The sequence below is a fragment of the Oryctolagus cuniculus genome, chromosome 17 (genome assembly GCF_051225735.1).
Source record: "Oryctolagus cuniculus isolate XC-2025 breed Fujian yellow rabbit chromosome 17, ASM5122573v1, whole genome shotgun sequence".
Taxonomy (NCBI): domain Eukaryota; kingdom Metazoa; phylum Chordata; class Mammalia; order Lagomorpha; family Leporidae; genus Oryctolagus; species Oryctolagus cuniculus.
Genome location: NC_142883.1, coordinates 1,150,619 through 1,168,500, shown reverse-complemented (window position 1 = coordinate 1,168,500; position 17,882 = coordinate 1,150,619). Strand labels below are relative to the sequence as shown.

At 57.0% G+C, this 17,882-nt stretch overlaps 1 protein-coding gene across 1 annotated transcript in view; it reads right to left on the bottom strand.

Annotated features, from left to right (window-relative positions):
* The window catches only part of NPLOC4 (NPL4 homolog, ubiquitin recognition factor), a 57,796-nt gene that overhangs the window by 3,432 nt on the left and 36,482 nt on the right, over positions 1-17,882 (bottom strand). Inside the window, exons 12-15 of the mRNA XM_070060159.2 lie at positions 14,045-14,205; positions 4,304-4,375; positions 2,008-2,103; positions 643-759 (exon numbers count right to left, since the gene is read on the bottom strand). Coding sequence (XP_069916260.1) covers positions 643-759; positions 2,008-2,103; positions 4,304-4,375; positions 14,045-14,205 — 446 coding nt within the window. The remainder of the gene's footprint in view (positions 1-642; positions 760-2,007; positions 2,104-4,303; positions 4,376-14,044; positions 14,206-17,882) is intronic.

The window sequence follows — 17,882 nt, the reverse complement described above, 5'->3', positions numbered from 1 at the left end:
CTGGGAGGCAGCAGGTGAGGGTCAAGGGCTTGGGCCCTGCACCACACTAGGCGTGGACGGAGCTCCTGGCTCCTGGCTTCAGCCTGGCCCAGTCCTGGGTGTTGCAGCCGTTTGAGGACTGAACCAGCAGACAGAAGACAGTTCTCTCTCCCCCACCCTCTCCCTCTATGCCTTTCAAATTAAAAAAAAAAAAATTAAAAAACAAAAATGCACACCATAGAGCTGTGTGCTCGGCGCTGGGAAGTGGGCCAAGCCTCTGGAGCGAGTCAGCAGTCAGCGAGTGGAGTGGGTGGGGGAGGGACGGGACACCAGGAGAGCAGACTGCTAGGTCAGCAGTCTAAGTGACGGGCCTCAGACACTGGTGCTGGAGGACAGCGCTGGATGACCTCTGCCTACCAGGAAGCTGTGGCAAGTGGGACCGTCCCTCACTGCACGGGGCAGGGTTCTGACCACGCCCAGCGTGACGAATGCTTTTCTCTATTTACACTGTCTGAAGGCTCTGCTCAGGGGACGTCGGGGGAGACACCCTCACACAGGCAGCTAGCTTCCCAGGCCCGCTGCTTTGTGGCAGAGCAAACAGAGCGAGACAAAGCGTCTCCTTATAGCCCTGGCCAGCCAGGGACCACCAAGTGCAGGCCGTACCTGCAGGGGCATGACTTCATTGGTGACCAGAAACAGCAGCAGGTGGAAGTCGGAGACGGTATCCAGGAACATGGACGAGGTATTCTGGGACAAGTAGGCAGCCAAACTATGGAAGTCCTGGAGAGAAATGCGGATGTTTCACCACAGGTCTCCAGGGCCAGACCGGAGAGCCACACCCCACGGGGATGTCGCTACGCACCCGATGCTGAGACAGCCCCAGCAGCACCCAAGGAAAGCACAAGGCTTGCACAGCAAGCTCCTGACCCCTCCCCAGAGGGTGCTCTGGGCAGCCTCACCCAGATGGGAGAAGGCATGCTGGAGACGCCAAGCCAACAGGAGCCAACACCTTGAGGTGGACGGGGGGCTGGGGGAAAAGGCTAGCCCCCACCCGACCCCAGGCCCTGTGGGGTTGCAGTCCTGGGCTGGGCACAGGGTGAGGAGGAGAAATGGGCAGGGCAGCCATCATGCCAACAGCCAGGCAGGGGATGCGAGGCCACCCCACGGCCGGCTCTGCACCCCAGGCCCCCGGGCAGAGGGTCATGAGGCTTGTTAGTCAGCAAATTGCCCCTTTCCAAAAAACCTCATGGGGCCAGTGCTGTGGCACTGTGGGCAAAGACCCCGCCTGTAGCACCGGCATCCCATATGGGTGCCAGTTCATATCCGGCTGCTCCACTTCCCATCCAGCTCTCTGCCGAGTCCTTGGGCCCCTGCACCCATGTGGGAGACCTGGAGGAAGCTCCTGGCTCCTGGCTTTGGATTGGCCCAGCCGCGGCCATTGCAGACAGCAGGCAGAAAACCTTAATGTCTGTAACTCTGCCACTCTGCCTCTCCTATAAACAAGCTTAAAAAAAATCTTAAAAAAAAAAGGAAATAAAACCTCAGGACACCCTGAGACGCCTATCCACCGTGACAGAGAGAACGGGCGGTGGCCACAAGGACGGCAGGTCGTGTGCTAACCCAGCGGCCCAACAGCGCTGAGAAGCCCTGGTGCCCAGGCTGCCAGGGTGCACGGAGGAGCGAGGGCTCACAGCAGCAGCGGAGCACAGGACCCCGCTGGCTTGGCCTCCACACTCGCTAGCAAACAAGGAAAAAGGACAGATTTTCAAAAAATTGAGAAGCCATCCAAGAGCAGCACTTCCAAACCTTTTGGCCTGAGGACACACGGGGACCTGCCCTGTGGTCCACGGGGACACCAGCAGGCCCCGAGGGGCATCCAGGAGAGCAGCGCCGTCCGGGGACAGCACGGCTGTGCTCCGCCACGAGAACAGCCCGGAGTCTTAGAGCCTGGCCCCTCCTGGGCAGCCGGCTGAAGCTCGCACAGCAGTGCACAGCCGCGCTCAGCTATTTGCAAAGACAGACAGTTACCTGTGTCTCACCCAGCACATCCCGGTTTTCAATAGGAAATGGATTTTGCGAGATAGAAAAAGTGTAAACTGGATCCTTGGGGAAAGTTGTCGTGATCTGACGGAGAAAAGACAAACCGTGAGCAGCACACAGAGGAAGCCACGGCGCCTCCAACAGAGGAAGCCACGGCGCCTGAACCCAGTGCAGTGAGTCCAGGCCAAGGGAGCACCCCCGCTGTCCTCCCCGAGGGAGCACCCCCGCTGTCCTCCTGAGGGAGCACCCCCGCTGTCCTCCCCGAGGGAGCACCCCTGCTGTCCTTCCCGAGGGACACAAACTCAAGGATCCGGTCTTGAAGCTGTACTGCAGCTGGGCCACAGCTGGCCCTGTGCCCGCCCCCAGCATGCCTGGAGCAGGCCGCGCTGCACCACCGAGGGTCCCCACAGCTGTTCCCCGCCGGCCATGGACAAACAAAGGCTGGTGTGCGCCCTCGCCCGCGCCAAAGGAGCCACACAGGGAGAGGCCAGGAGGCCGCTCAGGGCTGACGCTGGACGACAATCCCTGTTCTCGGGTCGGCACCGCAGTGCACGCGCGACCTGGGCAGCACAACATGTGCTGGGCCCCTTCCCGAGGCACTGCCCCTCAGAGCTGTGGGCTCTCCTGGGAGGGGCCAGGAGTCACGGGCACAGCTCCCCCCTCTCTCCTGGCATCAGGAGCTGCAGGTGTAGAGGGCGCACGGTCGGCAGGCTGGGACACTGGGAAATGAGCAGGGAGCCGCACTCCCCGCAAGAGTGCCCGCGTGTGGGCTGCCCCGGCTCCCCTGCGGCAGTCACAGACTTTGCACACTCAGGGCAGAGCTCTGGGCCCTGTGTGGCTGCGTCCACAGAGCAGCGCTGTCCTGGATGCTCTCTCATCAGCAAAGGCAGTGAGCTGTCTCGGGATGGCTGGCACCCTGAATCTGGCTATGCCAGAACCAACTGCCCTGGAAGGACTAACTGAGCACCCAGGCACTCTGGAGCCACAGCCATGAGCCGGCCTCTTGGGCCAGAGCCACATGCTGGCACTGAGGGCCCCCAAGCCTCACCGTGCTCCTGTGCAAACGAGAGGTGAGGCGCCCCTCCCAACCTGGGCAGTATGAGGACCCCCAGTGCTCAGCCAAGCTGCAGTCAGGATGACAAAGTCAGTGGAGGCCCTGTCCACACCGCAAAAGCCCAGGACGCCCTGGGTCCCTCCCCCTGGGAAGGCAGAAAGAGACAGTCCTCGCTGGAGGCAGGGGCACATGCTGGTCTTGCACACAGTCCCTGGTGAGGGCCAGAAGCAAAGCCTGTGTGGCCCGTGTAACTGTATTGATGATGTCACGATGGGTGGGCGGGGCACGCAGCTCCTCATCTGGTGCACAGACCCTCACCGTCCTGGGGACCTGACAGCCCCCATACCTCAGGAGCGCTGGCTCCTGCTTGCCTGCCGGGCCTGCACTGTGGCTCTGCCTGCACTGTGTACACCCGGCCTCAGACCCACAGCCGGGGCAGCACAGGCTGCAGTACACCCTGCGACCCAGCGCTGCGGATCAGGCACGCCAAGGGGAGAGCGGAACCCCCTTCATCAGAGGAAGGGGTGGGGGAGGTGCTGTCTTCACCCAGTCACCCCCAGGTAGCCTAAAGCGCAGCTGCTTTACGGCCTGGCTCGCAGCATGTCCTCCGAAGCGTCAGCCGGAACGGAGCGTCGAAGGGCTTGGCTCGCGGGGACCCGCGGCTCCAAATGCAATGCTAATTTACTGCCTGACTCCCACGCCTGTCCTGAGTGGACCCTGAAGTGGCAGCAGGCAGGAAGCATGGACGGAGCTCCCACAGGGAGCTGGAGAGGCCCTGGCTGCTGCCGCGTTCACCTGGGACATGTGTGCTGCTGTGCCCACGGCCTGTGGCCACGGCACGGCTAGCTCTCCGGGACCCTCAACTGCTGCGGTGAACAGTCTCTGCAGGTGCAGAACAGGCCCCGGTGAAGCCACGCCAGCCCCTACATAGAACACCGAGCCACAAGTGTCCCAGGCCCCCATGAGCACCCGGGCTGTGCAGCCACGTCGCCTCCTGCAGCACTGCGCACGCTGGGGCGCTCGCGTGGCTTGGAAGCCACTGGCTCGGCTGAGGGCCTGGCCTGGGGTGTCCGCTCCTGTGCAGGCTAACATAGGGAACACTCACGCCCAGACGGTTTCCAAGGATATTCAACCCCAGAACAGAATGGAAACCCCTCAGAACGGTGAGTTTCAGGAAGCCCAGAGCCTCCTCACAGTGCCCTTGATGCCACCCCCAGCGGGGACACTTACGTCGATGATCAGGTACTCCACCGGCAGGGGCCGGGCCAGCTGGGTGATCTCATTGCCGAACTTGTCTATGTCCTGAAAGAATCAAGGTGAGACCCGAGTGGGGCGGCCAGGGCAGGTGTGCGCCGCACACCTTCTCCCCTGAGACTCAGCGATTCCCGCGCAGCTTCAGGACAGAAGGGACGTGGATGTGCACACCCCTCAGTATTCCCGAGCTGCTTCACCACAGCCTCCTCCAGAGAGGGCGACCGTGCCTGCCCTCGCACGCGGGAGGCCACGGGAGGCGAGCGCGTGGAGCCGGGCACACCCCTGCATGGGGCGCTGCGGCTGGCTCGACAGCGGGCAGAGGCACAGGCAGGAGGGCCAGGCTCTCCCCTCAGGCTCCATCTGCGCCCACCCGAGCCTCCAGGATCAGAGTGCTAATCCTTCCGTTTGGTAAAACCTTCCTTATTTATTTGAAAGGCAGAGTGACGGGGTGAGGGAGAGACAGACAGGGATCTTCCATCCTCTGATTCACTCCCAAAATGGCTACAACAGCAGGAGCAGCGACAGACGCCAGGAGCCAACAACCCCATTCAGGTCTCCCACACGAGTGCCAGGGCCAAGCACCTGAGCCATCATCTGCCGACTTCCCAGGAGCACCCCCCGCAGCCAGGCTGAGGTGGTGCAGCCGGGGCTCAGACTGGCGCTCCGACGTGGGTGCCAGCACCACACGCAGTGGCCTAACCCGCCCGCCGCACCACGACACTGCCCCGGAGCGGTGATTCTGAAAAATCTTGCTCACACCTCTGAAAACCTGACTTTATGGTAAACTCAGGGCCTGTGCATAAGACATACATAAAGGAACAGCACACACACGCGCACATAAATGAACATGTACACACATAAATGAACATGTACACACACACACATAAATGAACATGTACAAACAGGCATAAATGAACATGTACACACATGTGCATAAATGAACAGCACACACACACATAAATGAACAGCACACACACACGCGCGCACATAAATGAACATGTACACACACACGCATAAATGAACATGTACACACACGCATAAATGAACATGTACACACACGCATAAATGAACATGTACACACACATAAATGAACATGTACACACACGCATAAATGAACATGTACACACACATAAATGAACATGTACACACACGCATAAATGAACATGTACACACACGCATAAATGAACATGTACACACACATAAATGAACATGTACACACACACGCATAAATGAACATGTACACACACACGCATAAATGAACATGTACACACACGCATAAATGAACATGCACACACGCATAAATGAACATGCACACACACATAAATGAACATGTACACACACACACATAAATGAACATGTACACACACACACGCATAAATGAACATGTACACACACATAAATGAACATGTACACACACACACACCCCACCACCAATCTGTCAAAGTCTAAAACCTGTTTTGCTTTGTCAGATGCATGGAACATAAAGTTTAATTATGGGGAAAAACGGCCAGCATATGTTCATTAATCATAAAATGACAATTAGATCTGATTTATGTCAAACATGCTGAGTTCAAACAGGGCTCTGGAAATAAATTCATAAGCACTGATGCTTTTCATTAAAGAGTCTGCAAGAAGCGGTCCTATTTTCTACCTAAATCATCACTTAACATTATATAAATCATTTGCTGAGTCACATATAAATTATACATCCCTAATATCCAATTACAGGGCCTTACATGAAAGTCTGCACTCACTGCAGCCCTCAGGCCCCACTGGACGCCAGGCGCAGCTCCTGGGGGAGCACAGGCCATGCCCGGCAAGCAGCCCCATCCGCAGGCGTCCTGACTCACCGGCCCCGGAGCCCTGTCCCGCGAGTCTCTGCCAGCCTCCCTCCGACCACACGCTGCTCAGGAACCTGGCCCCGGGCCTCCTGGCCAGCACTTTGACGATTTTCCCTCTGTGCAGCCCACCCCCACCCCCGCCACTGCTGCAGTCACACAGTCTGTCCTACTGGCCTCCCTCAGCCGGCCCGACCTGGGCAATGGTCACTGCCCCTCTGCGTGAGGAGCAGCAGCCGCAGGCGGCACAGCCAGCTGGGGCAGGGTGCCAAAGAACTGGGGCAGCCGAGTGGGTCCTGGGCCCCAAAGAGGCAGTGTCTCTATGGGGGAGGTACGTAGGAGACAGGAATCAAATCCAATCAAACCGAATCACCATTTCCAAGAATGCGCACGTGCCTCTACAAGAACGAACCTGCAACAGCTCCCACACGCAGCCCACCTGGGATTCATCCCCAGATCTCACTGAGCTCTGATGCGCAGGCACGTCTTCCCAGCGCCTGTTCACGCTAATCCTCCCCTGGGGGTCTTCTGCTTACATGCCCCCCTCCTTTGTGTGTCCTGCTCTTCTGTCAGATTTAACTGCCCAACAGTACTTCTCTGGTCTCCAAAGAAATAAAGGTGCTGTAGCCCCTTTCTCCCCTGGGGGAAGACAGGTAGCTGTTTGTCTCCCTCGCCTTCACTGGCATGTTCTTCCAGCCGACCCAGGCCCTGCACACCACGTTCAAAAGGCAGCCACTTTCTAATGGGCTCTAAGAAATGGAGGAGGAGCTCGCCGGGAGGAGGATGTCTTAGTGCCAAGTCTGGCAGCCGCCGAGCGTCAGCAGTCTTATCTGCACCCGGAGCAAGACACAGCAGTCCGACACGGCGCCCGGACGCCTCGCTACCCACCACAGGCCGCGTCTGGCAGCGGAGGCAACGTGGTCTCAACGTCAGAGAGAAATCCAGGACCTAAGACTTTGGCAGCTCAGAGCACGTGGGCTCTGCGCCAGGTCGGCAGCAAGTCTGGCTGACTGCTGCAGCACCCTGCTGCGGGAAAGGCGACAAAACCCTGCCTGTGCTGCTTCTCGGTGCCAGGAGTGGGCAGGAGAGGACAGGAGAGGACAGGGACATCGGCAGCTGACCTGACGTCACAGCAGAGAGCAGGGACACAGCGTCTTCAATACCCAGCACAGGAAACAGCCCGGGGTCACGCTCTGATTTGCAGCGTCAGCATCCCCATGGGCGCCGGTTCTGGTCCCGGCTGCTCCTCTTCCCATCCAGCTCTCTGCTGTGGCCTGGGAAAGCAGTGGAAGGTGGCCCAAGCCCTTGGGCCCCTGCACCCACGTGGGAGACCTGGAAGAAGCTCCAGGCTTGGGATCAGTGCAGCTCCAGCCATTGCAGCCATCTGGGGAGTGAACCAGCAGATGGAAGACCTCTCTCTCTCTGTCTCTACCTCTCTCTGCAACTCTTTCAAATAAATAAAATAAATCTTAAAAACAAAACAAAACCAGCCCAGCAGAGAGCGAGTGCCTTCCAGCTGGTCTCGGATGCCTGCAGGGCGCACAGGACCCCCGGTCCTCGCGAGTGCGAGTGTCCTGGGCGCCACTGCTGTCCCCAGGGTGTGACAACAAACAAGGGCTGCACAGGACCCAGCAGAGGCCAAGGGGGCGGCAGATCAAGCAGACCAAGCACAGCTACACGGTTCCGCCCCTCCGCCCAGGGCCATGCACATCCGGGCCTGACTCCTGCAGGTGGGAACCCTGAGGCCCGGGCTCCGGCCCTGCCAAGGGAGATGCCGCGGGCCAGACACGCCTCCTAGGTGGAGGCTCTGCCAGTGCGGTCGAGAGCCTCCTTTCTTCACTGCCTGATGAACTGCGGCGCACACACCACCTATGACAGACAAATCTGTTTTGAAAGTCTCAGAGGGGCCGGCACTGTGGTGTCATGGGCAAAGCCACTGCCTGCCAACATTGGCAGCCCATGTGGGTGCCACTTTGAGTCCCGGCTGGTCCGCTTCTGATCCAGCTCCCTGCTGGTGGCCTGGGGAAGGCAGCAGAGGACGGCCCAAGAATGTGGGCCTCTGTCAGTCATGCAGGAGGCCAAAATGAAGCTCCTGGCTCCTGGCTCCAGCCTGGCCCAGTTCCAGGCATGGCAGCCATCTGGGGAGTGGACCACTGGATGGAGCATCAACCTCTATTTTTTTCAGAATAAATATTAAAAAAAAAGTCTCAGGCAGGCACTGTGGTGCAATGGGTTAACCTGTGGATAGGGACCCCACATCCTTTACCACAGTACCTCCAGCCCACAGCTGCCCTACTTTGGATCCAGCTCCCTGCTCATGCATGCTCGAAGCAGCACACGATGGCCCAAGTCGTTGGGCCCCCACCACCCACGTGGGAGACCTGGACTGAGCTGCCAGGTGCTGGCTTCAGCCTGGCCCAGTCCCAGCCATGGCAACCACTTGGGAGAGCGAACCAACAAATGGAATCTCTCTCTCTGTCCACGTCTCTCCTATTCTTTCTGTAACTCTGCCTTTCAAATAAATATATAAATCTCTAAAAAGTAAGCAAATAATAAAAAAGGAAAATGTGGGAAAGCGTGCACATCCCTCAACTCAACACAGCGTGTGAGCAACAGCCAGTCTAGGCTCTTGGGAAAAACCTGTGACCCGGTAGGCTTTAGGGGAAAAAAATAAGGAATGTGCTTTTTTATTTTTTAAATTTTTATCTGAAAGGCAAGGAGAGACAGAGGTCTTCTAACCACTGGTTCATCTGTCAAATGCCTACAACACCTGGGGCTGGGCCAGGCAGCAACCAGGAGCCAGGAACTCCACCTGGACCTCTCACACGGGTGCCAGGACTTACTCTGGGAGTCATCAACTGCTGCCTCCCAGGGTGTGCAACAGCAGGAGGCTGGACTGGGGTCAGAGCCAGGACTGGACCTGACCCACTGCACCGATCCCCCGGACACACGTGGGATTCACGCAGATCAGCCTTCACGGTCTCTCCCCAGTGTCAGGATCTCTATCCTTTTCTGGCTACAGAGGACGGGAGACAGAGGACGGAGAGGACAGGAGACAGAGGACAGGAGACAGAAGCCGGGGACAGAGGACGGGGACAGAGGATAGGAGACAGAGGACGGGGACAGAGGACAGGGACAGAGCACGGGAGACAGAGGACGGATAGAGACAGAGGACGGGGACAGAGGACGGGGACAGAGCACGGGAGACGGAGGACGGGCAAACAGCACCGCATAGGCCACGTAAAGCACGCAGACGCGTGTGCAGTGCATGTGAGCGTCCACACCTATCTCGAAGACACAACACTGGGTCTGCACTCCAGAATCAGGTCTGCTTTCTGTTTTATATCCAGAGTTTGGGGCCGGCGCCACGGCTCACTAGGCTAATCCTCCGCCTTGCGGCGCCGGCACACCGGGTTCTAGTCCCGGTCAGGGAGCCGGATTCTGTCCTGGTTGCCCCTCTTGCAGGCCAGCTCTCTGCTGTGGCCAGGGAAGTGCAGTGGAGGATGGCCCAAGTGGTTGGGCCCTGCACCCCATGGGAGACCAGGATAGGTACCTGGCTCCTGCCATCGGATCAGTGCGGTGCGCTGATCAGTGCCGCGATGGCCATTGGAGGGTGAACCAACGGCAAAGGAAGACCTTTCTCTCTGTCTCTCTCTCTCTTACTGTCCACTCTGCCTGTCAAAAAAAAAAAAAAAAGTAACTATATCCAGAGTTTGATCTCGTGTCTTTTTTTTTTTTTTTGGACAGATGGAATTATAGACAGTGAGAGAGAGAGAGAGAAAGGTCTTCCTTCCGCTGGTTCACTCCCCAAATGGCTGCTACGGCCGGCGCTGCGCGGATCTGAAGCCAGGAGCCAGGTGCTTCCTCCTGATCTCCCATGCGGGTGCAGGGCCCAAGCACTTGGGCCATCCTCCACTGCACTCCCGGGCCACAGCAGAGAGCTGGACTGGAAGAGGAACAACTGGGACTAGAACCCGGTGCCCATGTGGGATGCCGGCACCTCAGGCGGAGGTTTAACCCAGTGAGCCACGGTGCCAGCCCCTCAAATCTTTACATAATTGGCACACACATCTGTTGAGTACATGTAACACAGTGTAGTCTAATGGCTCTCTGACGGTGGACGGCTGTTTCCCGAGTTTACCACAAGCAACACCAGGAAGAACACTTACTTCAGGCCTATCTGAAACCCACCCAGAATGCACAGCAGGACTAAAAGGATTATGGAAATGCGAGCTTTTAGAGTTCTCTTTACTCAAACTGGAATTTTCATGAAACATACAATAAGCAGAATGCTTCAAATCCTACAGGGCTGTAAATAATTTTGGGAAGTCCCTGAAGCCTGTTCTATTAACAGAGGACAAATGAGCAATCTATGGACACAGCTGGATGATTTGGGAAATATCACATATGTCACGCAAAAGGGAATATTAATCTTAAGTGCAAGAAAATCACAATAAGATATGGAAATAAAATGCAAATTTTAACGTGGTGAGTACTTAAAACCAGTCAAGCCCCAGTTAATGATAAATCAGAAAGTAGTTCCTTTACAACTGAAAGTAAGACTGGAGGGGCTGGGACTGGCGTAATGGGTAAAGCAGCCGCCTGCAGTGCCGGCTCCCATAGGGGCACTGGTTTGAGTCCTGCCTGCTCCACTTCCCATCCAGCTCTCTGCTGTGGCCTGGGAAAGCAGATGATGGCCCAAGGACTGCACCTAGTGGGAAACCCGGAAGAAGCTCCTGGCTCCTGGCTTCAGGTCAGCACAGGTCTCACTGTTGTGCCCACCTGGGGAGTGAACCAGCAGATGGAAGACCTCTCTCTCTCTCTGCCTCTCTGTAACTCTGCCTTTCAAATAAATAAATATTTTCAAAAAATGAATAAAAAATAAAAAGAAGACTGGGGTTGGCACTGGGTGCTGTGGTTAAGCCACCGGGTGGGAGACCCACATCAGCTCAGGGTCCCTGGGGCTCAGGTCCCCACTCCACTTCAGCTCAACGCTGACATGCACTGTGGGAGACAGCAGAGGATGACGGCACAACACATGGGGGATGGGGATTGAGTTTCCGGCTTCTGGTTCAGCCTGACCCGGCCCTAGCTGCTGACCGTATCCCAAGAGGAAACCAGCATATGAAAGGTCTCTGTCTCCCTCTGCCTTGCAGATCACAACAAAACAAAGCAAAACTGAAACCAGGGGAGCCTCCACTGTGGTCCACACCAGGGGAAAGCCCAGCCCGCAGTGACGAGGGCCCTGTGCCAGCGCAGGGGAGCCGGGGACTCCACGTACGAATGACAGGGAGCAAAGCTACTCATGTAAAACGTCACCTGCTCGGGGCAGCACAAGCTTGGAAGACAGCTTTAAAACGATGCTTCGGGGGAGTGTCTGGCTCAGCAGCTAAGAGGCCAGTCAGAACTCCGGGGTCCCGCAGCAGAGTACTTGGGTCCACTTCCTGACCCCCGTTTCCTCCTGATGCAGCTCAAGTACCTGGGTCCCTGTCACCACAGGGAGACACGGCTGAGTTCTCAGCTCCAACCTTCAGCCTCAGCTTCCGCCCCAGATAAGGACATGATGAGCATTAGGGAGTGACCTCCCCTCGCTCCCAAATGAATAAACAAACATTTTTCAAAGGATGCTACTTCGTAATATAGGGTCAGGCTTGGTGGCACAGCAAGTTGAGCCACCACTGAGGACTCCCACACCCCATATGCAGGGACTGGTTTGACTCCAAGTTCCCCCACCTTCCATCCAGCTCCCTGCGAACACACCTGGGAAGGCAGCAGCAGATGGCCCAAGGACTTAGGCCCTTGCCATCGACCTGGGAGGCCTGGGTGGAGCTCTTGGCTCCAGCCTGACCCAGCCCTGGCTGTTGTGGGCATTTTGGGAATGAAGAGATCTCTCTCTCTCACTGCCTTTCTTTTTTGTTCATTTTATCTGAAAGGCAGAATTACAGAGAGAGGGAGCAGCTGAGACCTGAACAGCCACTCACGTGGGATGCCGGTTCTGCAGACAGCTGCTTGACTTGCTATGCCTCCATGGCAGCCCCTCACTCCGCCTTTCAAGTAGATGAAAATCTTAAAAAATAATAAGAAACGGACCCAGAAATGACAGGTCACGAACTCTACCATCAATGATCTGGAAGACCTAACAGAACCTATCCAAAACAAAGCAGAGAGGGCAGCTCAAGGTCAGGCCACTGCCTGAGACGCTGGCATCACCTAAGAGCTCTGCTTCAAGTCCCAGCTGCTCCAGCTCCCTGCTGTGATGCCAGGGAAGCAGCCCAAGATGGCCCAAATCCCTGGACCCTGCACACACGTGGGAGACCTGGATGGAGTCCTGGGCTCCTGGTGTTGGCCTGGCCCAGGACCAGCTGAGGGAGAACCAGCGTGGAAGATTTCTCTATCTCTGCCTTTCAAAGCAATCTTTTTTTTTTTTTTAAAGTGAAACAGAGAACAGACTAAGCTGAAATGGACACATGCTTTTAAGCAGCCAAATACATGGGCAACCAGAGTCCCCAAAGGAGAGGGACCACCAAAACTTATACCTAAATGGCCGCAGTTGGCAGGTGACAGACGGTTCCCAAACATGTCCTTAAGAAGCCGAGCATCAGGGCCAGCGCCGCGGCATCGCGGGCAGAGCTGGGCATGTCACAGAGGTGCCAGCAGCCACTTCCGGTCCAGCTCTCTGCTGTGGCCTGGGAAAGCAGTGGAAGATGCCCAAGTGCTTGGGCCCCTGTACCTGCATGGGAGACTCGGAAGACGCTCCTGGCTCCTGGCTTCAGATCGGCCCAGCTCTGGCCATTGCAGCAATTGGGGAGTGAGCTGGTGGATGGACGATTTCTCTGTCTCTGCCTCTCTGTCATACTGCCTTTCAAATAAAAATTAAATCTTTTTTTTTTTTTAAAGATTTAATGTTTTAGCCGGCACCGCAGCTCACTAGGCTAATCTTCCGCCTTGCGGCGCCGGCACACCGGGTTCTAGTCCCAGTCGGGGCGCCGGATTCTGTCCCGGTTGCCCCTCTTCCTGTCTAGCTCTCTGCTGTGGCCCGGGAGTGCAGTGGAGGATGGCCCAAGTGCTTGGGTCCTGCACCCCATGGGAGACCAGGAGAAGTACCTGGCTCCTGCCATCGGATCAGCGCGGTGCACCGGCCGCGGCAGGCATTGGAGGGTGAACCAAGGGCAAAGGAAGACCTTTCTCTCTGTCTCTCTCTCTCACTGTCCACTCTGCCTGTCAAAAAAAATTTTTTTTTTTTAATTTTTTATTTGAAAGGCAGAGTGACAGAGAGGCACAGGTAGAGAGGTAGAAAGAGAGAGAGAAAGAGAAAGAGAGCTCTTCCATCCACTGGTTCACTCCCCAGATGGCCATAATGGCCAGAGCTGTGCTGAGCTAAAGCCAGGAGCCAGGAGCCTCTTCCAGGTCTCCCACGTGAGTGCAGGAGCCCAAGGACTCGGGCCACCCTCCACTGCCCTCCCAGGCTACAGCAGGGAACTGGATTGGACGTAAAACAGCCTGGACCCAAACCAGCACCCACATGGACACCAGCACTGCAGGTGGAGGCCCCACTAAGCCACAGCGCTGGTCTCTAAATAAATCAATTTTTTAAAAAAAGCCAAAAAGCTGAGTATCTGCATGGCAACAGTCTGATCTGGGTCGCACCTCACAGCCAGGCACCCCCACACCGGGGACAGCGCCAACGCTCGCAACAGAAGCCTCCTCGGTCGCAAGGCTCCAACCTCCACGGCTGGCGGCCGGCCAGCGCGCCCCCTAGGCCGCTCCACGCCCGCCTCGGCCGCTCCACGCCCGCCTCGGCCGCTCCACGCCCCCTCGGCCGCTCCACGCCCCCTAGGCCGCTCCACGCCCCCTAGGCCGCTCCACGCCCGCACTTTACCTTGTAGAACACGTCAGGCACGTACTGCTCGCTGCTGGACTCCTTGGCGTAGCCGAGCTCAGGGGCGTCCTTGCAGGGCAGCAGGCACTCGTCGCGGACCAGCGCCATGCACTGATTGGACACCTGGTAGCCTTCGAAGTGGACCTGGTTATCGGGACCACCTGCAAGACAAAGAGCTTCAGAAGGAAACAGCCAGAATACACCACCAGTCCCTGGCAACAACTGTCTTGGGCGGCCTGACAGGTGGCTGGGGAGTAAGGCCTGGACGCCCTACACACGCGGGCATCCCAGACAGGTGCCCAGTGACGGCCCGGCCAGGAATCACCGAGCAGCGTTCTCTGCATGGCTCCCAGGGCTGGCTCAGCCCCTCGAAGCCCTAAGGCCTCTCGGTGCTCAAAGCAGCACAGGCGCCAGCAACAGCACGTCGTTGCTTGTGTTTAAGACTTCTTTATTGAACGAGGAGGAGAGGCCTTCCAACTGCTGGTCCCTCCCCAGATGGCTGTAACAGCACTGCTGGGCCGGGCTGAAGCAGGAGCTCCGTCCTGGTCCCCCTCTGGGTGGCAGCAGCCCAAACACTTGGGCCGTCCTCGGACACCCTCCCAAGAGCAGTGTTCTGGACGCGAGTCAGACGGTGGCTTAGCCCACTGCACCGCCACAGCAGCCCAACGCCACGCTCCAGCTCCCGTGTGCATGGCAGCGCGGGTGGGAGAACAAGACAGAAACAATCCCGCCCTCGCACTGTGTACACAGCCGCCTCCGCCCTGCAGAAACCGACATGGCCACCCAGGTCAGCGTCACCAGGCGGTGTTGCTGGGTGTGGAGTGTGCACAGCTCGGAGCAGGACCCCCGGCACGGTGCTCCCACACCACCCTCCCTTGTACGGCTCTCTTACTATCTTGCTTTCTCCCCGTATCTTACAAGGACGTAAAGTTAGACACACGGGTGGTACCAACTGCTGCAGAGCAGGGGTGAAACGGTCAAGTCACAGCAGGTCCCTGCAACGAGGCCGGGTGAGGCCACGCAGAGCGGCCCGCGCTGGGCAAGAGGGCAGAGATGGAGCTGAGGGGGGGCCCTGCCAGCTCCCAGGACTGCTGTCTTACAACTCGGGAAAACAGAAGCATTCAGGATGTAGGCATTGGGTGCAGTGGTTGGGACAGGCTTGGGATGCCACATCCCTCACCGGCGACCCCAGGTTCGGGACCCAGCTTCCTAGGGGGGCACACCCCGGGGGCCGGCTCCAGCACTTCAGTCACTACCACCCAGACGGAGCTCCTGCCGCGGCGCAGCCGGGCGCAGACACACGTGTTAACACATTTATTTGGGGAGTTAACTAGCAGATGAAAAGTCTGTCTCCCTCTCATTCCTCTTTCAAGTAAATAAATAATTAGAAAAACAAAACCTTAATATCTCTACTTCAGTTTCTTTGACAAAAACTAAATAATTTACTGACTGGGGACAGGAATTTAGTGCAAGTGGCTTTCAAACAATTATCAGACACCAGACCTGATGGCCAAGACATCAGAAAGGTGAATGACGGGATCCAGGCCAGCCTGGGAAGACAAACCGGGGGCTTCCTGCCCACTCACCCTGGCCCACGACAGGCCCGCACTGCTGGCTCTGAGACACTGAGCCACACGAGCTGCTGCCTTCTCTCCGCCCTAACACGAATGCTTGGACGAGAGGCCATGCCTGGGTGAGCGTCCTCACCGGCTTCCCAAAGAGCAGGGCGAGAGGCAGGGTGCGGGGCGAGGAGGGTGTGGGCACGTGTGTGCGCTTCATTCTGCCCCTGAAGACTTGCGCCAGTTTCTAGACTGATTATTAAGCTCATCAGAGAAAGAAAAACCTGGCCTTGGAGACGGAGAGAATCACACAACCCAGTGTTTGAGACACTGAAGACTTTAAAAAAAAAAAAAAAGGCAAATTAATCCACACAGTCTCCACAGCCCAACTCACTGAGGTGACTGGAAACTTTTTTTTCAATATTTATATATTAGAAAGCCAGAGTTAGAGAAAGAAAGAAAGAAAGAAAGAGAGAACTTTGCATCTCTCCCTACAACAGCCAGGGCTGGGCCAAGCCTAGCGAGGAGCTTCAGGTCTCCCACGTTGGTAGCGGGGGCACAGCACACGGGCCGTCGTCCACAGCTTCCCCCTGTGCGTCAGCAGGGAGCGGGACTGCAGGTGGAGCAGCCGGGACGTGAACTGGCCCCCATGTGAGATGCCAGTGTCACAGGCAGTGGCTGCACCTGCGACGCCACAGCGCTGGCTTGGCCAACTCCCCTTTCGAAACAGAGCAGCCCTGCAGGAAGCCCCACAGCAGGCAGGACACCGGAACTCCCGTTTCCCTCGGAAATGGCCTGTGGGAAGTCCGCTCTGGGCCGAGAGGAGCAGGGACAGAGGAGCTTGGCAGCTCTGCAGGTGTTTTGAAAGCAGATCCTCACCAAGTACTTTTCCCAGATCCAAACTGGGAGGGTACCAAGTGAAGACACAGACACCAACACTGCTGTGCGTGGTCCAGGCGCAGCCCCAAGACTCCTACAGCTTGTGCCAGGCACCAAGCACACATAATCTTCACTCCTCCTTCCCTTTAAGAGTCTTGGTCCACCAGGTTTTGTGGTGCACCCGGAGACGGGCATCTCCGGAGCCACTGGCTGTGTGGTGGGAGCACCTCGCCCCCAGGGCACTGCTGTCCAGTGAGGACTCGGGGGTGCGGCTGCAGCAAGTGCAGCTTCCCACAGCCCGCAGGCCCCGCAGAGAACCAGTGCAGGGCACGGCGGGGGTTGGGGGGCTGGCCCCAGCTCCCGGGCCTGGACGCACACCCGACAGTACGGCACTGACCGCAGAGCTCATTTCCGATTTGGCTGTCTACTGTCTCACAGCTCCACAACTTTCTGCTTACAGTGACAATTTCAGAGGCAAAATTTCCTGGAAAACGCATATGACTGCCAAACGTTCCACACGAGGCAGTGCCCAAGTAAGAAACTGATTCTAACTGCCCCAGCTCCTCTGGCTGGGGAGTGCTTCCCCACAAAGCAGCAGTAGAGCTGGCTGATCACTTCCCTCCCAGCTCCACGCTATGTGCCTGGGAAAGCAGACGATGGCCCAAGTCCTTGGGTCCCTGCCACCCTGTGGGAGACCCAGAGAGAGTTCCAGGCTCGTGGCTCAGGCCTGGCCCAGCCATGGCTGTTGGGGCTATCTGGACGGTGAATCAGTGGGTAGAACCTCTCTTTCTGCCTTTTAAATAAATAAAATAAATTTGGGCCGGCGCTGAAGTGTAGCAGCTAAAGCTGCCACCTGCAGAGCCAGCATCCCAAATGGGCACCAGTTCAAGTCCCAGCTGCACCACTACCGATCCAGCTCTGCTTTAGCCTGGAAAAGCAGTAGCAGATGGCCCAAGTCCTTGGGCCCCTGCACCCATGTGGGAGACCCGGAAGAAGCTCCTGGCTCCGGATCAGCTCAGCTCTGACCATTGTGGCCAACTGGGGAGTGAGCCATCGGATGGAAGACCACTTGCTCTCTGCCTCTCCTTCTCTCTGTGTGTAACTCTGACTTCCAAATAAAGAAATAAACCTTTAAAAAGAAAAAAAAAAAAAAAAAGAAAGAAAAAGGATGGCCCAAGTCGTTGGGCCCCTGCACACACATGGTAAGACCTGGAGGAAGCTCCTGGCTTTGGAGAGGCACAGCTCCAGCCGTTGCAGCCAACTGGGGAGTGAACCAGTGGATAGAGGACCTCTCTCTCTCTGCCTCTCCTTCTATCTCTGTTTAACTCTGACTTTAAAATAAGTAAATAAATCTTAATAAAATAAAATAAATATTTCAAATAAATAAATTTTTAAAAAGG